General features: G+C 46.0%; 1 protein-coding gene across 5 annotated transcripts in view; it reads left to right on the top strand.

Annotated features, from left to right (window-relative positions):
* DAB1 (DAB adaptor protein 1) overlaps positions 1-21,452 on the top strand; it is a 277,838-nt gene that overhangs the window by 209,529 nt on the left and 46,857 nt on the right. For 2 of the 5 annotated variants that reach the window (XM_065873760.1, XM_065873756.1), the window contains exons 4-8: positions 355-486; positions 1,102-1,221; positions 1,699-1,737; positions 3,316-3,381; positions 10,804-10,863. In XM_065873760.1, coding sequence (XP_065729832.1) covers positions 355-486; positions 1,102-1,221; positions 1,699-1,737; positions 3,316-3,381; positions 10,804-10,863 — 417 coding nt within the window. The remainder of the gene's footprint in view (positions 1-354; positions 487-1,101; positions 1,222-1,698; positions 1,738-3,315; positions 3,382-10,803; positions 10,864-21,452) is intronic. The other 3 variants (XM_065873775.1, XM_065873766.1, XM_065873771.1) reach the window with 2 other exon arrangements.

Here is a 21,452-nt window from a genome sequence, read left to right as displayed (position 1 = left end):
TAAATGTACTAAATGTCAATCCAGAACTTAGACTGGGCTGCATCATGAAGAAAGATGTGGCAGGAGCCTGCACCACGGAGTGAGGCCGACCGGTCCTGGTGAGCAGAAAAAAGAGCCAGATGCTCTTTCAGCATCTGAACAGCCCTGTTTATCTCTCTGGTCACAGCACCAAGACCATGGAAGGAAGCCTCCATTTCTGAAGGGCAGGCACAGCTCTTCTTCCTTCCGTCTGCACCAAACAGCTTTTCCGGAGCCCTCCGGGCTTGTTCACATGTAGCAGGAACACATCTCTTATTGAGCAACAGCTCGGAGGGAGAGTCCCCTGAAATAGGCTCTTCTTTTTGTTTTCCACAGGCCCTTCAGCAGCATCACGCTGTTCACGAAATTTCCTACATCGCCAAGGACATCACAGACCACCGGGCCTTCGGATACGTTTGTGGGAAGGAAGGGAATCACAGATTCGTGGCCATCAAAACAGCCCAGGCGGTGAGTATCCCAATCCGAAGAGGACGCCTTTCCTCGTACCTTTCCTGGGACAGCACAGCCACGCTGTCGGTCTTCGGAGGCCCGCTGTGCCATGTGACTCAGCGATGCTGACACTCAGCTTCCCATCTAGAAAAGATGAACAGCCTCGGAGCAGAGAAGCATGTCACGCCCGTCCAGTTGTGTTGTTGTTGTTTTTCCCAATGGCTATTTCGTAATGACTAACTGTTGTCCTTTCTGATTAAGCTGGACGGAGGCACACCGTACAAATAAGTTTCCTTGTGTTCATAGCCTCATTTACAAAGAAACAAATAGCTGTTTTGCATAAGGCCTACCCTAACTTTATTGAATTTGACATTACTAGTAAATAAAAGCGGTGCCTTTTATGCTTAATGATTGTTACGAATTTGCAAATATAATTAGTTGAAGAAATGAACTTGAGCTTAGACGCAATTTTGCTAAACCAACGTAACAAGGTAGAATTAATTACAGATGGAATGCTTGCAGTTTAATAAAAAAAAGGAAGGACTGCGGGTTGTAGCCAGCAAAAACAAAAATTGGTCACTGCAGCTTAGCAACCATCCTTTTATTAACGTGCTTTACCACCTTTTACTCCAGGCTGAACCCGTTATTCTGGACTTGAGAGATCTCTTTCAACTTATTTATGAATTGAAGCAAAGAGAAGAATTGGAAAAAAAGGCACAAAAGGATAAGCAATGCGAACAAGCTGTGTATCAGGTATACCTGTGAATTTATCCTGAGACAACAGGGGCTTAAAATAAACAGATGTGAAAACTGACAGTCAAGGCTTCTCCTCCTGCTGCCAAGTAGAAATAAACAAAGATGAAAGGTTCCCGTGTAAGTGACTGAAAGCGGAGCCACTAGACGTGAGCGCTTATTCACTGAGACTCTAGACGTGTTGGAGAAAGTGAAGTCTTGAAACCAGGGGAAGATTTCAGGGGAGGAGACCTAAGGAAACCCAACTGCGTTTGCTGTTGTTAGCAGTGGGTGGGATCAGATTTGGAGATGATTGTGCAATGGTAAAATATCACCGGGGTTTTCATTTTTTTTCTGCCTGTTTTCTGCCTTAATGACCCGCCAGCCTCTCCTACCCAGAGCTGGTTTCTTCACTGTCCTGTAATTTCTGAATACCGTCTCACATCTCTCGCTTTATATCCTCTGCTTTGCATCCTCCCTTCCCTCACTCTGCGGTAGACAATTCTGGAAGAGGATGTTGAAGATCCTGTATACCAGGTAATTTCTGAAACTAGTTGGGGTCGAGGGTCAGCAATGGCCAGGCCTGTGGTGTAGACATTTTATCAGAGACCTGAAGGATCCGCTGGCTGCAGAGCCTGGAGAGGGACCAAGATTATTTCTGAGGGTGAGGGCTGCCACCCCCTCCAGGAGCGAATTTCCATAAAAACTAACAGAAGTTTGGCCGGCATCAATAGCATGGGATTTGGAAATAGACTTCTCCCTTCTTGCCCTGCCTCAGCCCTCTCCACAATCTGTAGAAGTTTGATCCCAGAGCTGAATGCTTGCAAGAGTCTCCTGAATATTCTGAGTTCATTAGAGAGACTGAATAATGAGGTGGCTTCGGTGAGTTAAGAACCAGAGATGGGGACTGACATTTTGGCGACATTTGAACACAAACCCGAAGGACGGTTTGTGAGCTTGAGAAAGGCTGTGAGGAGAAGTCCCTCGGGCCCCGGATTGACTAGGCTGCCCCCTGACTCCCTGGCTCATGGCACAGGGGCTGTTGTGAGTGGGGGAAGGGAGATCCCAGAGACATGCCTGCCCGTAGCTTTCTCTGTGCTCTCTTCAAGGTTGCAGCCTAAGTGTGGGTAGAGATGGCCTGTCTTGGGTTCAAGGATATGCTCTGCTTAAACAGATGCAGAAGAGGAGGGCTCTCCCACTCTGTGCTTATTCCCAAGGAGAGAACAAAGCCAAACATTTGACTTGTCGGACATAAAAGATGATCTGAAACTTACATTTCTAACTGGGGCACCCATGGGTTATGTATGTGTGTGTCACACATGCATTCTATATAAATGCAGAGTTTCACCCAGAGAGCTGCTACTGCTATGTCAGAAAGAAAATAATATGGATAAAAAAGTAGTAGAGTCCGAATAACTTGAAGGAGAAGAAGCATCTGACATAGATGGCAAACAAAAGTCAGAGGTGCACTGGACGGCAGGCCTTGCTTTAGAATGCCAGAGGCGTGGATTTGTCTATAATATGAGCTCAGCCCCTGGTTCATGGGCTGGGAGAGTGACAAGCATTGCCCCTTTTGAAATGGCCCAGTCCTTTAGAGTCTGAAACACGTACGTGGAAAAGTTGATTTCGGTATTTAAAACTGAGAATGTAAAGTAAAGTGATATTTATGAGATGAGGGAGTTTGGGGCTTCTGAGCAAAGTCAGAATTGGCATATGACCCTGGGCCTTAGGGAGCAAAGGGGAGAGACCACTGTAACCCAGGGTTTGCAAAGTTGGGATCCCAGGAGATATCATTCCCACTCAGCAGTGCCAGCACACGCAGACACTGCCGAGATAAACGCCGCAGAATGAAGAGGTTATATCCCCAGAGAGGTCTGCAGAGGGCTTATGCAGACATGGCTAAAGGGCTGACCATTGGACACAGTTTTCCTTAGAAGAGGCAGGAATGTGTCAGGCCATTGGGAATGTCAGTAACTCAGTTGTCTCTTTAAGGTGTTTTCTCCTGTGCCTGTGTCTTTAATGCTCACTGCGATTTATATCCTGAATTCCAAATGCTTTTTTTTTCCCCTCTTTCATTTTCCCCTCTGACTTTTCCTCTCTGGCCGTTCCTCATAGTACATTGTGTTTGAGGCTGGACACGAGCCAATCCGTGATCCCGAAATGGAAGAAAACATTTATCAGGTATAAAACCGCTTTCCTCTCCTGCCTTTGCACCACCACCAGTAAGTGCACAGAAGGGGCTGAACAGCCACGGGCTGTCTCCTCACTCACACGCTCCACGTTGCTCTTCTCGTCATTCTGGGCTTGTTAAAATACCTTCACATGAATTGGTTCCCACTTCCCTGCCATTTACCAGTAGTTTTCATGCCTGATTGTAGACGTGGTTAATGGCCAACTGGGTACAGTGTTTTAATTTTTAATGGAGCTTAACTATTTTCAGTTGGCTCAGAAATCAAACATTCCATTTTACTAAAGCAATCCATGGGAGGGTCGTTGTCCGGAATATAATAGGGTCCTTCATTTCTCAAAAGAATGTGCTGTTGAATTTCTTGTAAAAAGTCAACTGCACTACTGAAAATGAAGACCAAATTCAAAAATGCTATTTGGAGACAACACTGGGAATATTAACTGAACTAAAAGAAAGTCTAGCTAAAGTTTTACCCCTTCTGAAGGGAAGGTAAAGTCATATTCTTAAATGTCTGCTTATGTGAAGAACCCTGAACACACGTTTTTTTAAATTTATTGGAGTATAATTGATTCACAATGTTGTGTTAATTTCTACTGTACAGCAAGATGATTCAGTTATACATATATATACTTTCTTTTTCATATTCTTTTCCGTTATGGTTTATCACAGGATATTGAATATAGTTCCCTGTGCTATACAGTAGGACCTTGTTTATCCATTCTCTGTGTAATAGTTTGCATCTGCTAACCCCAAACTCCCCATCCTTCCCTCCCCCAACTCCCTTCCTTTGGCAACCACAAGGCTGCTGAACACACTTTTGACCTCGTTAATTCTCCTAAATATACTATAAAATAGGTATTTTAATCCCGCTTTCTCAGGGGGAAACTGAGGCTCAGAGATGTTGAGTAGCTTCCTCAGGGCTGTACAGCTGTTCAGAGCCGGGATCAAACCCAGGCAGGTGTGTGAAGGCGGGACTCACGCTGCTTCCCCTCTGCTTTTCCATCAAAGAGGCTGAGTAATTACAGCACAGCGCACACCAAACAAATATGACAACCTCCAGTTTTTCACGAATTAGAATTTTAGTCCTAATTTGAAATAAAAACATTACAGAAGCAGGAAAATTGTTAATGTATTTAAATAAGTGATTTTAATTTACTTAGTTGTGTGGTCTGTTATTCTGCCTTGGGCGTGCATTACTTATGTAACAAAAGTAAAACAGATTTTCCATTTCCATCAAATGCGCAGAATTCTAAATGACCAAAATATAACGTTAGCTCTACCAACAACTCGGTTTAAGCAGCCCTGTGGAGTAATAATCTATTTCTATCCACTGGATCCGTCTGGGTTGGATTCAAGCGTGAGCTTGCACTTTGAGTCTTTGTTTAAAATCATTGCTTACGAAGTTTCTATCTTTAAACAGAAAAGTTGCATATCTGTCCTCAATGTCAGATTTTAAGGTACAACCTTGCAGTGTCTCAGTATTGTTACTGAACCAAACTTGGATCCGCTCACCGACGCAGTAAAGACAATCTACTGACACCAGGTTGTGGTGAAGGAAAGTGCCGAGTTTATTGCAGGACACCAAGCAAGGAGTCCAGGGCAGCTGGTGCTCAAAACACCTGAACTTCCCAATGGGTTTCAGGAAAGCATTTTTAAAGGCCAGGTGAGGGAGGGGAGTGGCGGGGATGTGATCAGCTCGTGCATAGTTCTCTGATTGATTAATCGTGTGGTAACAAGGTGGTGTCACAGTATCAATCCTTAGGCACCAGTGGGTCTCGGGGGCTACATGTTCGTGGTCGTCAAGTAGTTAATTTCTTCAATTTGGTGGAGGTTTTAGCATCTGCAAAACAGCTCAGGAGATGTATATCAGATCCTATTATCTAGGTACTTTCAGAGGATATGGGGGAGGAGTCTGTCCAGGGAAGACCCCTCAGGGTCCTGCTCAGTTACAGTATGAGGCCAGAGGAAACCACTAACCAGTCATCCTATGAAGAGGGATCACCTTTGAAAATAAAATAGGCTTTTCAGTATAAGAGGTTCCTGATTTCAGAGTTAGCTACAGTTGGCAGGGCTCCCATTGTGCCCTGCGGGGGATTCTGCGGGGGCAGTCTAGTGTACTGGGAAGAACCAGTTTCAGCAAGCAGGGAACTCTGTCACCAACTACATTTGGCTGAGGGGTAATGGGCAAGACACTTGCCCTCTCTGAGACTCACTTTTCCCACTGATAAAATAGGGGAATAAGTTCTCCCTAAATCACATGTTGGCACGAGAATGAAACAAGATCACATGGAGACTGTAAAGAAGAGGCTTCATTCTGGTCACACACTGAATCCACAGCAATTAAGCCACCTCGTCAATTCCTTTCTTTCTCTGGGCCTCAGTTTACTCATCTGTAAAATGAGCAAATAAGACTGAAGAGTCTCTCAGGCATGGCCCTTTTCTGTTCTTTGCAACTAGTGCTTTATCATAGGACTGTTAGAGGAGATGCTGGCTTGCTTTACAGAGCAACAAGACTCTTGGAAATGGGGTGTGTGTGGGGGGGGTGGGTGGTAACAGTTATAGAGCCAGGTCCCTGTGAATGGGCGCTTACATGCAGTATCTTATTATGTCTCACAGCAGCCCCAAGTCCCTTATATCATTATTTCCACTTTACAGATGAGGAAAGTGAGCCTCGCAAAGATAAGGTATCTTGCCCAGGGTCACAGAGCTAGCAAGAGGTAGAAGTCCCTACTCGTAGCCAGGTCTCTCTGACCTCTGGACACAAAATAAATCCAAGGCTCTTTTCAGCTTAGAATGTCTTTGATGCTGAGTTTTAAAAGTAGATTCTGTGTAGGTTTCAAGTCACTATCTAAAAATCACACTTGTTTTAACAGTTCTGATGCCCAGGATCTTCCCATCTGTCCATCATTAATACGTCCGCTGGGCCTCAGTTTGCTTAACAAGAGATAAGCTCGTGGGCCTAAAGATAAGGCTGGGCTCTTAGGGAGCTGCTATTGGGAGCCTCAGGGTTTTGTTAGGGCCTCCAAGTGTTCCATATCTATGCCTCCTGAGTAGATTGCAATGTTTCTTATACTTCAGCTTGATCAGGGTGGTCTCAGGTTTGATTTTATTTATCCTCTGTTTTCGGGAATGAGGGCCTAAGTTTTTAACTGTTTTGCGGCCTCAGGTGAGGTACCTCACTTTTGTATCTCGATTTCCTGGGCTACAAAATAGGGGTACTTCCGCCTGCCGATGCAGGGGACACGGGTTCGTGCCCCGGTCCGGGAGGATCCCACATGCCGCGGAGCGGCTGGGCCCGTGAGCCATGGCCGCTGAGCCTGCGCGTCCGGAGCCTGTGCTCCGCAACGGGAGAGGCCACAGCAGTGAGAGGCCCGCGTACCGCAAAAAACAAAAACAAAATAGGGGTACTGTATTCTCTGCTTCTAGAAGTGGTGTGAAGACGTAAAGCAACCAGGACAGCACTTGGTACATAGTAGGTTCTGTGTACATGTCAGTTCCTTTTACTTCCTAATGCCATCAATATCAGATGCTGCTCGAGACGTCTTACGATGATGTATTAAGTGAAGTAGAACATGACTTGCTCGCCTCATCTTGTCAGAGAGCCCCGTGGAAAGCTGCAACCTCCCTTGACTTTGCTATTTGTAACTCCAACACAAGGGAGGGAAAGACCCTTGAGTAAATGTCACCTCTCTTTGAGGCTCTGTAGTCTCATTCTCCAAACCGGATTAATAATAATAATAATTGTGTTTCTGTTTGCATGCCTCAGAAAAAAGTATCAGTTGTCTATTGGAAACAACACAGAGCCTCACGGTACAGAGCGTTTTTACCCATCACTTAATTTTGACCCTTCCAGTAACTCCGTGAGATGAGAACAGTTGCGATGACTATCATTTTAAATGTAAGAAATTCAAGTCCTTCATACTTAAGTGATGGGCCCAAGGCCAGAGCCTCTGATTCTAAACCCCGTGTTCTTTCATACATTAACAAGCTTCCAGCATAAGCGAAATCACAGCTCACCAAGGGCACATTCTCCAAGTTTGTTCATTCAAAAATCATTTTTAATCACCCAAGATGTCACATATTGTTATTTTAAAATGATATGTCTCTAATCCTACGTCACCCAGCTCTTAACCTGTCTGTCCATCCTGTTAATATGTTGCTGCACTAAAAGTGTGTTCTGTATGGATGGTCCTTAATGTATAGCTTTTGGACTAATTTCATTCGTTCATTCAAAAAGTAATTATGTATGGAGCACCTAGCCTGTGCCAGGTACATGAGGATGTAATAGCAACCACAGCCAGGTCCCCACCTTCAAGGTGTTTGTAGGTAACTCCTTGGGTACTCATGACAACCAGATGAGGAAACTGAGGTTCAGAGAGCAAAGTGACCTCTCCAGGGTCACACAGCCTGTGGCAGAGCCAGGATTAGGAGCCAGACCTCCTGCCTCCTTTTGGTCCAGAACTGCTATCACTCTGCACACCATCATGTTACTGAAATGGTCTACAGACGGGATGGACCAGCCGGGGGAGATGAGAATCAGGACCCAGGCACTTTCTGGCCTTCATCCTTTTAGCGCTTCTTCTAGCGTTCTGTCCTCAGCACACATGTGGTAAATGTTTGATGCTTAGAAGTTTCTTGTTTAAACTCCATTTACAGATGGGGAAACAAGGATAATAATATAACCGCCCTGCCCTCAGCAAGCTTATAGATCAGTCGGAATTCAGAGTGACCGGGAAGCTGCAATGTGGTTTGACAGCTCCTTTATAAGATAAAGCACATTTTACACCCTCCTTCAGTAGCCTGATGACTTTCCCATCTCCCCCCAGCAAGTCAAGGAGCGCCGATAAATCAGGGGCCGTATTCATCTTGTTCGCCACCACTGTCCTGGGTAAAGCACAGTGCGTGACACTTAATAGGTTCTTGGTAACTTATTTCTTAATGAAGGGATGCACCAGAGGTTACAAGAGTACAGAGGAAGGCTCAAATCGGTACTAGAGAGTCAGACAAGTCTCCCAAGAAGATATCCCGGCAGAAATAAATCTTAAAGGAAAAACAGGCAGATTGGTATCTCACCCGTGGGACAACCAAGCAGAAAAGCTTTTTTCAATTATGCACAGTTTGGGTTTCGCCATCCCACTGCTTCTCCTCCATTTGCAGGCATAATTGAGAGTCAGCTGTGGTTCAACTTGCTAAGTGCCCATAGTGAGCAGTGAATTACAGGGAATAGAAAAACACTGTTTGTTTTGCTCAAGCAGGGGTGAGCTAGTAAAAAATAAAAGTGAGAGCTGGTAATTTATTGGCCCTCGTTAACAAGGACTCTGTAGGCATTCTTAGAGTATTCCTTTTAGACAGAGCTCACTTATCAGGAGCAAAGTAAGGTTTGCAGAAGTGGCTCTGAAAGTACATCTTCTGCGCAGCCATGCTCACTCAGAGTCATGTTTTTCACAAGAATGTGCACGAGCTTCTGGGAGTGTAGGATGTGATGTCAGAGGCAAAGAGGCACCTGAAACTGCTGTGGGAATGGTGGGGACAGGGGTGGGCAAAGGCAGACCGCCCAGGCTTAAGCTCCTGGCTCTCTGTTCACGGACTGAGGGACCCCCTCCAGGGCCCCTTTTCCTCTTCTGCAGCATGGGGACAGTTGTCATCCTCACCTGATAAGACAGAATGAGAATGTATGTAAACACAAATGTCTGGCGTGATGCCTGGCACACAGAAAGTGCCCTAGCAGTGTTAGCTCGTACTGTTCGTGATAAATGTCGTGTTCCATAGCCAGAATGAGCTACATTTGAATCTGATCACTTACAAGCTTTGAAGCTTTGGGCAAATTTCCCGAACAACTCTGAGCCTCACTCTGTACTACGTAAAGTGGAGATGAGAATAACAACTTCTTAGGGTTATTGTAAGGATTTTAAGGTAAATGAGAGTGAAAATGACAAAGGGACTCAAGGAATAAGCTCAAATTCTTACTTATCTTAAGAAGAATGGTGTGGTTAGCTGGTCCCAGCCTAAAAGATACTTTGTCTTTTTCTTCACTGTTCTCTACAATTCTCAATGGTACACTTACCCAGCAGACACCTACCGAATGCCTACTGGCTGTTAGCACTGTGCTTGCTTTTAAGGGGCTCTCTGTCTGATGGAAAGAAAGACAGGTTATCAGACATTTAGAAAACCACTGCTGGCTCTTACCTCCCATGGAGGTTTGCGTTAAGCTTTGCTAGTTGCTGAGGATGAGCTAGTGATTGCTTTCCAACTGGAATGTTTCAGAGCAAGGCCCCTGATTGACTGATTTGAAAAGTATCTCACGCATCCACAGTTATTCATATGTATTTAGATACATATTTACATAAGGTATCAATGGTAAAGGAGATTATCATTCTAACACTTTACAGTATGATGGTACCGAATAGTTTTTGATTATTTACTCTCTCTTCTCTTGGATCCTCTCAGTAACCTGAGCGAGTAGCAGAGTCGGTAGCTCCAGTTTATAATGGTGAAGCTCAGAGGAGCTAAGTGACCTGCTTGGGGCTTGATAGTTACCACGTGGCCCAATAAGACCAGATGGATGAGGAAGAGAAGAGAGGGAGGGAAGAAGTTACAGATAAGTGTTAAAAACCATCAGAGGGCTTCCCTGGTAGCGGGAGTAGTGTCCGCCTGCCGATGCAGGGGACTCGGATTCGTGCCCCGGTCCGGGAAGATCCCACATGCTGCGGAGCGGCTGGGCCCGTGAGCCATGGCCGCTGAGCCTGCGCATCCGGAGCCTGTGCTCCGCGACGGGAGAGGCCACAACAGTGAGGCGCCTGCGTACCACAAAAAAAAAAAAAAAACAACAAAAAAAATCAGTGATATTCTGGATTCTCGCTCACGCTTTTCCTGCCATTGATGGGCCCTTTTCTTGAGCAGAAACCTTTGATGATTATCAGATGGTTTGTACATGATCCCAACAGAAGCTGTACTTTGTCCTAGGACCTTGATATTTACTGTATTTTAAATACCCTGCATCTCAAATCAGCATGGACTAGTTCAAGCTCCACTGCAAACTGTTTTTAATCACTTTAGGCAACTCCTAGCACCTCCCTGGGCCTCATTTTTGTCTTTGGTGAGATGAGGGTTATTTTTTCCACCCCGTGATCTCTGAGGTCTCTGCGTTTTGCCTCCTATTCTGTGGTTCTGTGAGGAGCCCCATGGCAGACGCTTGTGGAATGATTCACATCCCCCCTCTCCTCCTCCAGTTTTCCTGAGAGAAGGAGCCTCACCCACAGCTTTCATGATCCCAGCAGCCCCTTCTTCTGGAAGTTGGGCCCCTCAGGGGCCGTACTCACACATACTTAGCCATTGGAGGGGAAGCCTGGTTGCTTGGTTCTCGGAAAGCGTAGCACCAGAGTGTTTTGACTGTGTCACATTTGGTTTTTCCATAGGTTCCCACCAGCCAAAAGAAAGAAGGTGTTTATGATGTGCCAAAAAGTCAACCTGTAAGTGTAAGTATATCTCCTCCCTTCTGCTGGGTTCCCATGACCAGCTTTATGTTGACGCTATGTCTACAGTCCAAGGAAGGGAGCCGCCCTTCTGGATACGTGTCCCAACCTGTATGACTTTGCTGGGGAGCTCCTCAGTGGGTCAGGGGGAAGGGGGCAGGAGGCGGAAATGATGGGGTCAAGGAGGGGGTGCCAGTCTGCATGAAGGTCTGGCCCCATGAGTGGAAATGAGTTGAATCATGCAAACTACTGTGTCCAAGGGATTCAGAGTCTCAGGTGTTTTATGGAAAAAGTCTCCAGCCAAAGACTTCATTATATCTGGTCAAGCAGGGGGCAGTTCTTGGTTCTAGGAAGAGAGTTGCCCACCCAGTTTGAAAGTGGTCGAGAAGCTTCAGAGGGTCAGAGGGAGGGCTGGCCAAAGCCTTTGGAGTGTATAAGGGTCCAGCCAGTGGGCAGCACACTGTAGCAGGTATCGTGGGCTCGCAGAGAACCCAGAGAGCCCACTATATACCTGCACCCCATCTGCTAGTGGGACTCCTGGAAATCTGAGACACAAAGGAAAATCCTCAGCTCTGTGCCGCTGCTGGGCTCAGAACCATATTTAAGGCCTTCAGCTGGCACTCAGAAGGCACCCCCCACATAATCCAGGCAGCCCTGGGGAGCCAGTGCAGACTCTTGAGCAGGGGGACATGTGACTTTGCCACAGATAATGTAAGAAGAACTGGGGCGTTTAGTCACTGTTGATCTCATTCAACAATGGGTGGAAAGAGCGTGGGCTTTGAAGTCATGCTGACCCTCAAGAATCCCAGCTCTGGTCCTAACAGAGCTGTTAGGAGGCTAAGTGACCTTATCTGGACCATTGTTATCAGTTGTGGACCCCATACTGTGAGAGACATAAAGACAATCCCACATGTTTCAAGATGAGATTAATAATAACGTTTAAAACCCCATCCCATGAGGGGCAGCTAAAGGGCCTGGAGATGTTTGGCCTGGAGAAAGGAAACCATAAATATGGAGATGGGCGTCCACAGGGCCATTAAATGGAAGGGGGATTATACTGCTCTGTATCAGCCAACTCTTGGAACCAAGACCAGTAGGTGGCACTACGAGAAAGGCAGCTCGAACTCCGAGTGAGGGTGACCTGCTGACAGTCAGAGCTGCTCCGGGGTGGAATTCTGGCACCTAAGGGAGTGAGCTCCCTGTCACTGGAGCTGTACTAGCAGAGCCTTGGAGACCACCTGTCAGAAAGATTATGGGGCGGAGGCAGGGAGCAGGGATTCAAACATTGAATGGCTGGAAGGGCAAGACGAGCCTTTGCTGCGTCTTCCTGATTTGAGCTTCTGGATCCCCCAGTTGGGAGTCTTTCTGGTCCCTTCTGACCCTCCCCTGCCCCTGCTCCCCTTTTTCCTAGTGAACTTTCTCTCGGATCCGCGTCCATTTCTCTACCCCACTCTGCCAATACCTTGAAACGACCATATCCCACCTAAATACTGCTTCCAAAACCCCAATGCACATTCGTTTTACTGAAAAGACATGTCTGAATACCAGCCCTTTAAAAAACCCCGAGCCTAGAAACGGAGTAGGAGGCATGCAGCGTGGTGCCGCTCAGGGAAAGAGCAGTTTTTCTCCCCGAGCCCTTTGCGTTTAATCAAGCCTCCGTGTCACGGAGACACCGGTCTGCGCTTCGAGTTTCAGTTAGGTCCAGCCCCTATCACACAGCTCCCTGCAATTCAGTGTGTACCTAAATTGCCTCACTTGCCCCTAACAGGCTTAGATACATGAGGAAACATGCTCCATTTGCCGCCTTGGTTTTGCGAAGTCATTAACCCATCTGGCCACACCACCTCCATGCTTAATAGCTCAGAAAAAAAAAAACAAACTTTAGACTCCTCAGCCTGACGTACCGGCACTCGGGTCCCAGCCTCTCTGTATCTCTGACCTGCCCCCTCCTGGTCCAGCTCGACGGAACTCTACAGTTTCCTGGGGGAGTCACCCCTTCCCCCAACATCCTAGCTTAGTGTCAAGCATCATGTTTTGGGGAGACTTTCTCATTCTTCCAGGAATACCTCTGACCACACAGTGTTGGAATTCTTCTTCTTCCTCATTCCTTCCAGGAGCTTCCTGAGGTCCTTGTGTTACCAGGAGCAAGCCCGGGTCTGGTTCACAGCTGCTCTAGGAATAGTATATATTTATTATATATAATCATATATAATAAATATATGAATGACTCTGCCCCGTAGAAGGAATTTATGATAATCCCTGCTACTTTTTTTAATGGGAATTCCCTGTTATTCTGATTCCAAAATAGTCATTAACGATACATACCGAGGTTTTCCTTGGAAAATATCGGAGCGGCCTGAATGGCCCGCAGTGGCTCCCAACCCACTCTTCCATAAAGCCCTAGAAGCATCTGATGGTGATGATGGCTTTTCCATGAACTACCTGAGTATTAATAAAAGCCTATGAGAGGCAGGAAGTAAAAAGCACAATTTCAAGTTAGAGGCAGATGGACGCCGCTAGAATCTTAGTTCCTGTTCTTACTGCCTGTGGGACATCTGATACGTCTCCTTGCCCCTCTGAGTCTCAGTGTTCTCATCTTCCAAAAGGGGTTTTGGAACCTAACTTGCAAGATGATTTGAGGAGATAATAGTCGATGTATTGGAAAGTTTGTCCCACTTGCCTAAACCTCCCAGAGGTGCTTTACATACCCCACGTCCCCCGCTGCTCTGACATCTCCCTGTGTTCCAGGTTCCCCCCGGAAGCCCTGCCTCTCTGCTGAGCGTACCTTCCCTAGGATACCTCTGTGCCCCGAAAATCCCTGCCATGTTGTCACTATTTGCTCCCTCACCACCTGCTCCTTACCCAGAAAGACAAACCAAAGACAACCAAAGTAGGCCATGTTAGGCAGATTCCAGGGAGTTTGGGTCTCCCACAAGTTTCCCACAAGAAGGGAGACTGCCCAATGGCCTATTGGTCTAGGGACCACCTGGTTTCTTCTTCCTTGGGACGGGTCTGCGTGGAGTCCTAATAAGGGACTCAGCTTGGGGCTGTGGTTGGGGAAAGCCACCAACCAGCCCCAAAAGAAATGGCCACTGGGTCTTCAGAGTCAGATCTGGGTATGGCTCTCATCCTGGCCACCTACTAAGGATCCTTGAGTAGCTTTTTGCATCTCTAAGCCTCAATGTCCTCATCTGTAAAAAGAAAGTAATGCCTACCTTGTAGCTTTGTTTAGAAGATTAAAGGAAACATTTATGTAAAACTCTTACGGGGATATGGAGTAGATTAAATGCAAACATTTCCATTTGTTGCTCTAACAAGCTGGGTACCAGCCAACAGTTCTCACCGAGATGGGGATCGCCAAGTATTCTAGGTGATGACGCACCTCCTCTGGGAAGCCTTTCTTACCCCAGAGTAATCAGCCCTTCTGGGATACCTCTGTCCTTCTCTTTGCAATGATCATAAAGGATTTTTTTCTCTTAATGTATCCATGTGAGCCATTGGACTTCGGGGTTAATGATAGCCCTGTGTAGTTTTTGCCTAAAGACTAAATGAGCTTATGTATGTGAATCAGCCCAGTGCTTGGTGCACAGTAAGGATTCAATAGCTGTGAGCTATTATTCTATTTGTTTTCCTTACTTTTCTGCGAGCTCCTTGAGGACAGGAATCACTTTTAATCATCACTATCCCTAAGGTAACTCTTCTTGGGATTTCTGATCTCTTTGAGATTTTGCTGGTAGACTCTTTCCCCAGAAAGAGACATGTGTGCACATGTAAATTTTTGTAGTCCTTGAAACCGATGGGATCCCTTGATCTCAGCTCTAGAACCTCTGTCTAGACCTCTGTCTAGACCTCTGTCTGTCTAGTGGCTCGTCATCACTGTTCCATGGTCAGAGATATCCTCAGTAAGGTGGCAAATTTGATGTATTGGGGATTTCAGAGTTTTAGGGCAGCAGAAGTTAGAATTCACTGTGTTTGTTATATCGTTCTTACCCACCTCAGTGCATCAACTTATGGGAGCAAAGTTTTGTTTCGATTAGCTGGGCCCCAGGTCTAGGCAGAAAGCCAATTCCATGTCTTCACTCCCTCACATTTACTTATCCCTGTGGTAGTTTTACATCCCCCTTGTCCCATGACCATAAGATGCTCAGATGTACTGACCCTTTTCTTGTTCTGTTTTCTCAAATAACACGTTAGGATGCTTTTGTTTGCTTATTTTACTTTGCACCTGTAATAGCCCCTTCTTCCGGCAGATTTGTCCTTAAGGTCATGCTTTGCTCCCCTCCACCATTTCCTGGGAACTCTAAGCCCAGATAAGGATTAATCCCACTCACTCCTAGAAATATACATTTCATCCCTTCCTGGTCCAGGCAGTCAAAAGCTTTGCATGGGGGCTAATCGTTCCTGTATCTTAAATATGTGAGTCTATTTCTATGTCAGGATCTCTGAAATCCAGTGGCATAAATGCTTGCTGACAGGAGATGTTGGATGGCTAGAGTTAGGAAGGTTTCAGGAAAGAGGGTACAACTTGGGCAAAGCCTTGAAGGATGAGCAGGATTCGAACAGGCAGATGAGGCATGGAAGCACTTCTGGGCAGATCACTGGGGTCCTGGCTCCTGAGTCCATACCGCCTTTACTTAGCAGTACTCAGACCTGGTTAATTTCTCATCCATTTCTCATCAATTTCCCTCTCAAAGACGTTGGGGGAAGCCAGGTAGTCTCCCTTTCTGCCAGCTGACTGACCATGCTGTCATGTTCTTTAGACAAATACCCTGGCCTCTTTGGGAATGTCAAAAATGCACATTCCTAAGTGGGGAAGAAAGTGTCTGCATTCATTATTTAGTGCTTTTTGCACTCTGTTAGCCTTTGGACATGATCTAGTTCCACAGCGGGGCATTCACAGGCTGCTGAAGGGCCCGTTTCAGACCCTTTTATGCCCCACGGCACTGAACTTGGTTGAGACTTACCGTGAAGGTCACGCTGTTTCAAAGACACAGGCCTAAATCTTAGTATGACTTATGCCATTTTTGCATGAGAAATACTCTGCGCTTTTCTTCTCCCCTCCGCTTTCGCCCTCATGTAATATTCTTTCAGCTGTAAAAGATCTTTAATCCTTCACCTTTTAAATTGCCCAGTTTAAAAGCCTTTTATGTAGTTGTATTAGGCATGAAAGACTTTCTAATTATTGGTAATAATGAACCAGTGAATTCTAGCTGAACTTTTCCTGGCCTTCAACAGAGAGATTCTGAAAAGTTTGGCATCGTGGTAAATAGGAAGGACACAGATTGTCAAATGGATACGTTGACCTCGACATTAATTTCTTTTTGGTGAAACACGGATTCAGAAATTGAAAGGAATGATCAGACCTCCCTGAGGTTCTTTCCTCCCTTTGTCAATCACTTCGACTTCCTGAGACTTTTTTTCGCTGGGCTGCAGAGCGGAATGGATGACCATCCACTACCAACATCTCAGGCCTTTCGGGAGACTCATGCGGCAATGTGAAAGCATTTCCTGTGATAGTGAGGGGTCGCTTTTATGAGATGCTGTGGAAGTAAAGATTGAGGGATGGGATGTATTAGTTGCTTCTGTTTATGTGCTGTCCTATGATTAAGAGAAAGGCTCAAGTTTAATGACAAGGGAGGGCAAAACTGGGCTCAAGATGAGAAGGAAATTTCAGGCCATCTGAGCTGATTTTCAGAAGAAGGGACAGCCTCTCAGAGTAGCGAGCTCTGTGCCCCTAGAAGTAGTTCAGCAGCAGATAAATGGTTCTATAAGGGAATCCTTGTATGGTAAAGGTGACTACAGTGGTGGACCTCAGAATCATTCATCTCCTCTGGCACTCCATTTGCCCCTATGTACTTAACTCATCGTCTTGCTGCCAGTAGCTCAGCTGCCAAGCCGTGTATCCCACAGGCCCCGTTCGTATCTTCATTTATTATCACCTGGCTTTAAAGGAGCACACCTTGAAGTGCCCAGCAATAAGTTGTGGGCTGGTGGCCCCGTGAAGTTAGTGCCCTGGATGGGAAGAAGTTTACCAAGTATTATAATCAAGTCAAATCACTGAGCAAGCATTGGGCACAGAGTAGGTGCTTAAAAAATTGTTCCTCCTTAGTGTCCTTCTAGAGAGCTTGAAATCAGGGCTCTAGATCTGAAAGGAGCCAGGCTGGGAGAAACTGGTAAACATCCGGATGATTGGATATGAAGTCCGGGCCTCCATTCAGTTTCTTCCTTTGTTTTATGATGCCAGGACAGTAGCCATAGGTACCGTATCTAAGGCTAACGTAGCTGTGGAAAAAAAGCAGGCAGACCCCACTGAGCATCTGCTCTGTGCCACGGACAGCCTAGGCTCTGGTCTCGGCTTATCTCCTTCAGTAATTACAACCCTGCGAGGAGGTAGCTGTCATTTACACATAAGGAGTCTGAGGCTTCGAGAGGTCACGTAACTTACCCACGATCACAGAGTCAGAATTTGAACCCTACATTGTTTTGACTCAGGCACCCACACAATTTCCACTAAAATATACTGCCTTTAGAATTAAAGAAAATGCAAAGTCCTCCATCTCCTGGTCAGAATCACCTTACCCTCACCTGTTCAGAATTAGTACTCAGGCTTCAGTTCCCATCTCCCATTACTCATTGGTTTTGAGCACTTAGAGCTCCGGAGGCCCAACACTCCCTGCCTGGCTGTGAACACCTCTCTCGACCTCTGGACTGAATTCTATGAGGGCGTGGCCATGTCTAAGCCATTTCTGAACCCTCACTCTGCCTGGCACACTTTCTTCATCCCGATGTTGAAAAGATATTTTTGAACGTTAAGGAGCACATCTCAATGAAAGCCACCCACCTCTGAAGCTCAGAAAGCTGTCCGTTTTGCCACCCCTTCCCCCAACCCTCCAAACTCCTTGGTGTTTTTCTACAAGACCCCTGTCCCCCTACAATCAGCATCTGCTTGGTTTCCCTTGCCCTAGATTTATTTCTATTTCTCTGCTGCAAATGTAGGAAGAGGCAATCCATTCACGTGAAGGATTTCAAGAATTCTCTGGACAGCTCTTCCCTACACCCCCGTCCCCCATCGTTCATGGCAAATAAAATTTCATTCACAATTTAGCGGTTAGTTTTTCCTTTAGTTTGAAATCTGGATCAAGATGTTGCGTAATTGGCTGAAATCTAGTCTGAACGTTTGTCAATTTCACTTCCTCCTTAAGCGCCACCTTGTAGGGAGAGTATAATGATCACAACACAGTTAACATAGGTGTCGCAAGGGAGGATATCATCCCGAAGTGAGGGAAAGGAATCTGAATCTGTGTATTCCCACAAATGAAAGAGAAGCTTGCCTCTTCTGATGTTTTCTTGGGTGGACTTTCTTTTAGCTGTACTTAAAAAAATTTTTCCTGGGATAGAATCCTAAATTTCTAGAATCTAAGAGTTAATAGGAACATTAAGAGCTGCTATCTAGTTTAGCCTTCCCACCAAAACAAGAATCCCCCAAGGTTTGTGATAAGTGCAGACGAACATCTCTGACTCTTGGGTTTCAATTCACATACCTGCAGTGACGGACCTTCATTACTTTTGTAATCCCAGCCATCTGATTGCTACAAAGCCCTTCTTTATTTATTTATTTTTTGGAGTTCCTTACAACTTCTATTCACTTATTTATTCATTCACTCATCCATTTAGCAAATATTTACTAAGAGCCTCCTACCTGCCAGACAGTGTGCTATTCCCTAGAGATATAAGGATGAACAAGACCAGCTGCTTAAGAATCTTAATGGTCTCAGGAAGAAGATAGACATGTAAGAACAATTACAATCAACATAATCAAGGTTGTGAAAGGCTGTGTCCAAGATGCTATGGGAGCAGAGTGGATGGGGCAGTAAACTTTGCCTGAGTGAGTTCAGTGAGGTCTTCACCCAAGGGATAGAGTTTAGGTGTAATCCTAAAAGATGGTGGGAGTTTGGCACTGGAGAACGGGTGGAACAGTATTCAGGAAGAGGGAACCGAATGTTTAAAAGCACTGAAATGTGGAAAAGCCTCACTTATCCCAGGGACTGATGAGCAGTCTGGGATGGCAGGACCACAGGATGCCTTCATGGGAAAGGAGACAAGGATACCAAGGGAAGCCGGCCCCAGGGAGCAAAGGGCCTGAAATGTGGTGCTGAGAAGCTGGGACTTGTTGGGAGACCACTGTTGCTTTCAGGTGGTGGAGTGACACTGTTGGGGTTGTATTTTTCAACATCACTCTGGTGGCCTGCGGCAGGTGGCTTGGCAGGTGGGGAGGAGACCGTTATGTAGCTAGCGGAGTTACCTATGTGTCTCTGTCAGGAAAACAGAACCCACACCAGGCAATTTAATAAAGGGAAAGAACATGCGGAACTAGTTACCAAGGTCTTAGAAAAGCTGAAAAGCCAGATGGGAAACAGTGGGCCAACCCAGATGAGTCACAGTTGGAAGTTACTACTAGAGTGATCCCTAGCACTAAAAGGACAAAGGAAGGCAATGGTGTTGGCAGAGCCCAGGAGCTGGGGCTGCCATCAGGCACTGAGACCACAGAGGGAGCTACCTGGTGGGAGCCGAGACCACAGTGAAAGGGGCTGTCTGGTGGAAACCATGGAGAGACGATCGCGGCCATGTTTGCCCAGAGTAGGTGCTCAGTACTTCGTAGGCCACATGGGATGGCACTTAAAAGTGTGAGCCTTGAAGACTGACTACTTAGGCTTGAAAAGTTTCTCCCTCCATTACCAGCTACGTAACCTTGGGTGGGTTATTTAAACTTCTCTGAGTCTCCGTGTGTTCGCTTATAACATGAGGATGATGACCGTTGTACCTACCTCATGGAGTTCTTTTGAGGACTTGAATAAGGTAACGCATGGAAAACATTTAGAACAGCCCCTGACATATAGTAAGTACCCAGTAAGTGTTAGCCATAGTCATTATTATGAGCTATTCTATGAACGAAGGACTGTACCAAGTATTTCAAGAAATATGACGATGAGTGAGACCTGGCTCAACCTCTAGGGTGCTTTTAGTGTCCCTAGGGGCAGTAAGGAGCCGGAGTACCTTCAGTTCTCCCTGCCCGAGCAGTAATGCCAACAAGATCAAGTTTAACAGGGGAGGGGGCTGAACCTGCAGGGGAGTGCCAGGGCTGTGGGGTGAAGATAACAAACAACTGTGACTACCAAATGTTGAGCACCACCAAGCCAGGGCCTGTGGAAGGCACTTAACGCCCTGCGTCAAGACATTTCCAAATAACCCTAAGATGTAGGTCTCTTCTCTACTATAAAGGCTGCTGAAGATAAGAGAAGTGAAATCAGCACGGCCAGAAGAGGCATCACTAAGAATCTAATCCAGCTCTCTCTGACCCTGAAGCTAGGGTGACCTAGTTCATCATCCAGACTGGGTCGCTTTTGAAATGGAATGGGGGCCGGGTGCTATTAATAATTCCATGAGGACTGTAGGCAGGAATGGAAGTGATCTGAGGCAGACCAGGGTGTGGGTCCATGCTACCCAAGCACAGTGAACGCTCTTCCCACTGGGTCCAGCTGTCTCTAAGACCGGAACGTAGTGAGAGTTCAAAGAGAAGAGAGGCGCTCTCTATCCATTTTGTTCCTGAAACTCTTTGCCAATCACGCTACCTGTGCTAGAGCAAAGACAGTACTGTCCCCAAGATACAGGTGCCCCAGTGCACGCCTGCTCCTTCAGTGGGCATAAACCAAATTCCTTGGAGCTCTGTGACATGCTAAGAAAATGGGATTCAGGGCTGTCTGTTAACTGCTGCTGCTATGAGTCTATCCTTATTCCTCTAATACAGATCATTAACATTTACAGAACTTTAACTACAGCAACTCTAAGGAGCAGAGCTGTGATATACAGTTTCCCCATAAACATCCATTGAGGCTGACACGCGTTCTCTGCTGGTACAGTAATTCAGCATTTCTGGACAAGTCATCGTGTTGAAGCTCTTTCTTCCTCCCTTAACTGCTGTTATTAGTGGTCGCAGAAGAATAATGAACTCCAGTTGTAAAAAAGGAGAAAGTGATATATTAACGATCATGGAGAATAAAAATACATAGATCAGTGACAGTCCCAACCTAAAGCGTAAAAACCTCGTTACAAGAAACAAGTGTTTGCAGAGCACTTACTGGGGGCCAGGGAGTGTGTGCGTTGCTTGGCAAGCTGTGTCTAGTTCAGTGATTCCCAAAAACCATATTGCCTAACAGTCATTGGTGACACTTTTAAAAACACGACTTCCTCGGCCCCCGCCCCTGTAGATCTGCTTTGGTAAGGCTTGCATATATTTATATATAATGGGAGATTTACAAAGTTCCCCCACTGGATTCCAACACTCCACTACGTTTATCTAGTTTAGTTAACATGACAACTATTATTTTCTCCATTTGGTGAATGAGAAGATTGAGGTTGGGTTGCTAAGGGGAGACGGAAGTAAAGTCTGATGATGCAGGATGAGGCCCTTGCTTCTCCACTTGTGCATAAAGAATGACTCCATGTTAAGGTGACATTCGCTCTCACTTGTTACACTACTTTTCCCCCTCTCCACCTCTCATTTTTCTACCTATCAGAGAGTCCTGTCAGCGTAT

This window comes from Phocoena phocoena, chromosome 1, assembly GCF_963924675.1.
Source record: "Phocoena phocoena chromosome 1, mPhoPho1.1, whole genome shotgun sequence".
NCBI classification, from domain to species: domain Eukaryota; kingdom Metazoa; phylum Chordata; class Mammalia; order Artiodactyla; family Phocoenidae; genus Phocoena; species Phocoena phocoena.
Note: the sequence above shows the minus strand (reverse complement) of the source record. Positions and strands in the feature narration are given on the sequence as shown.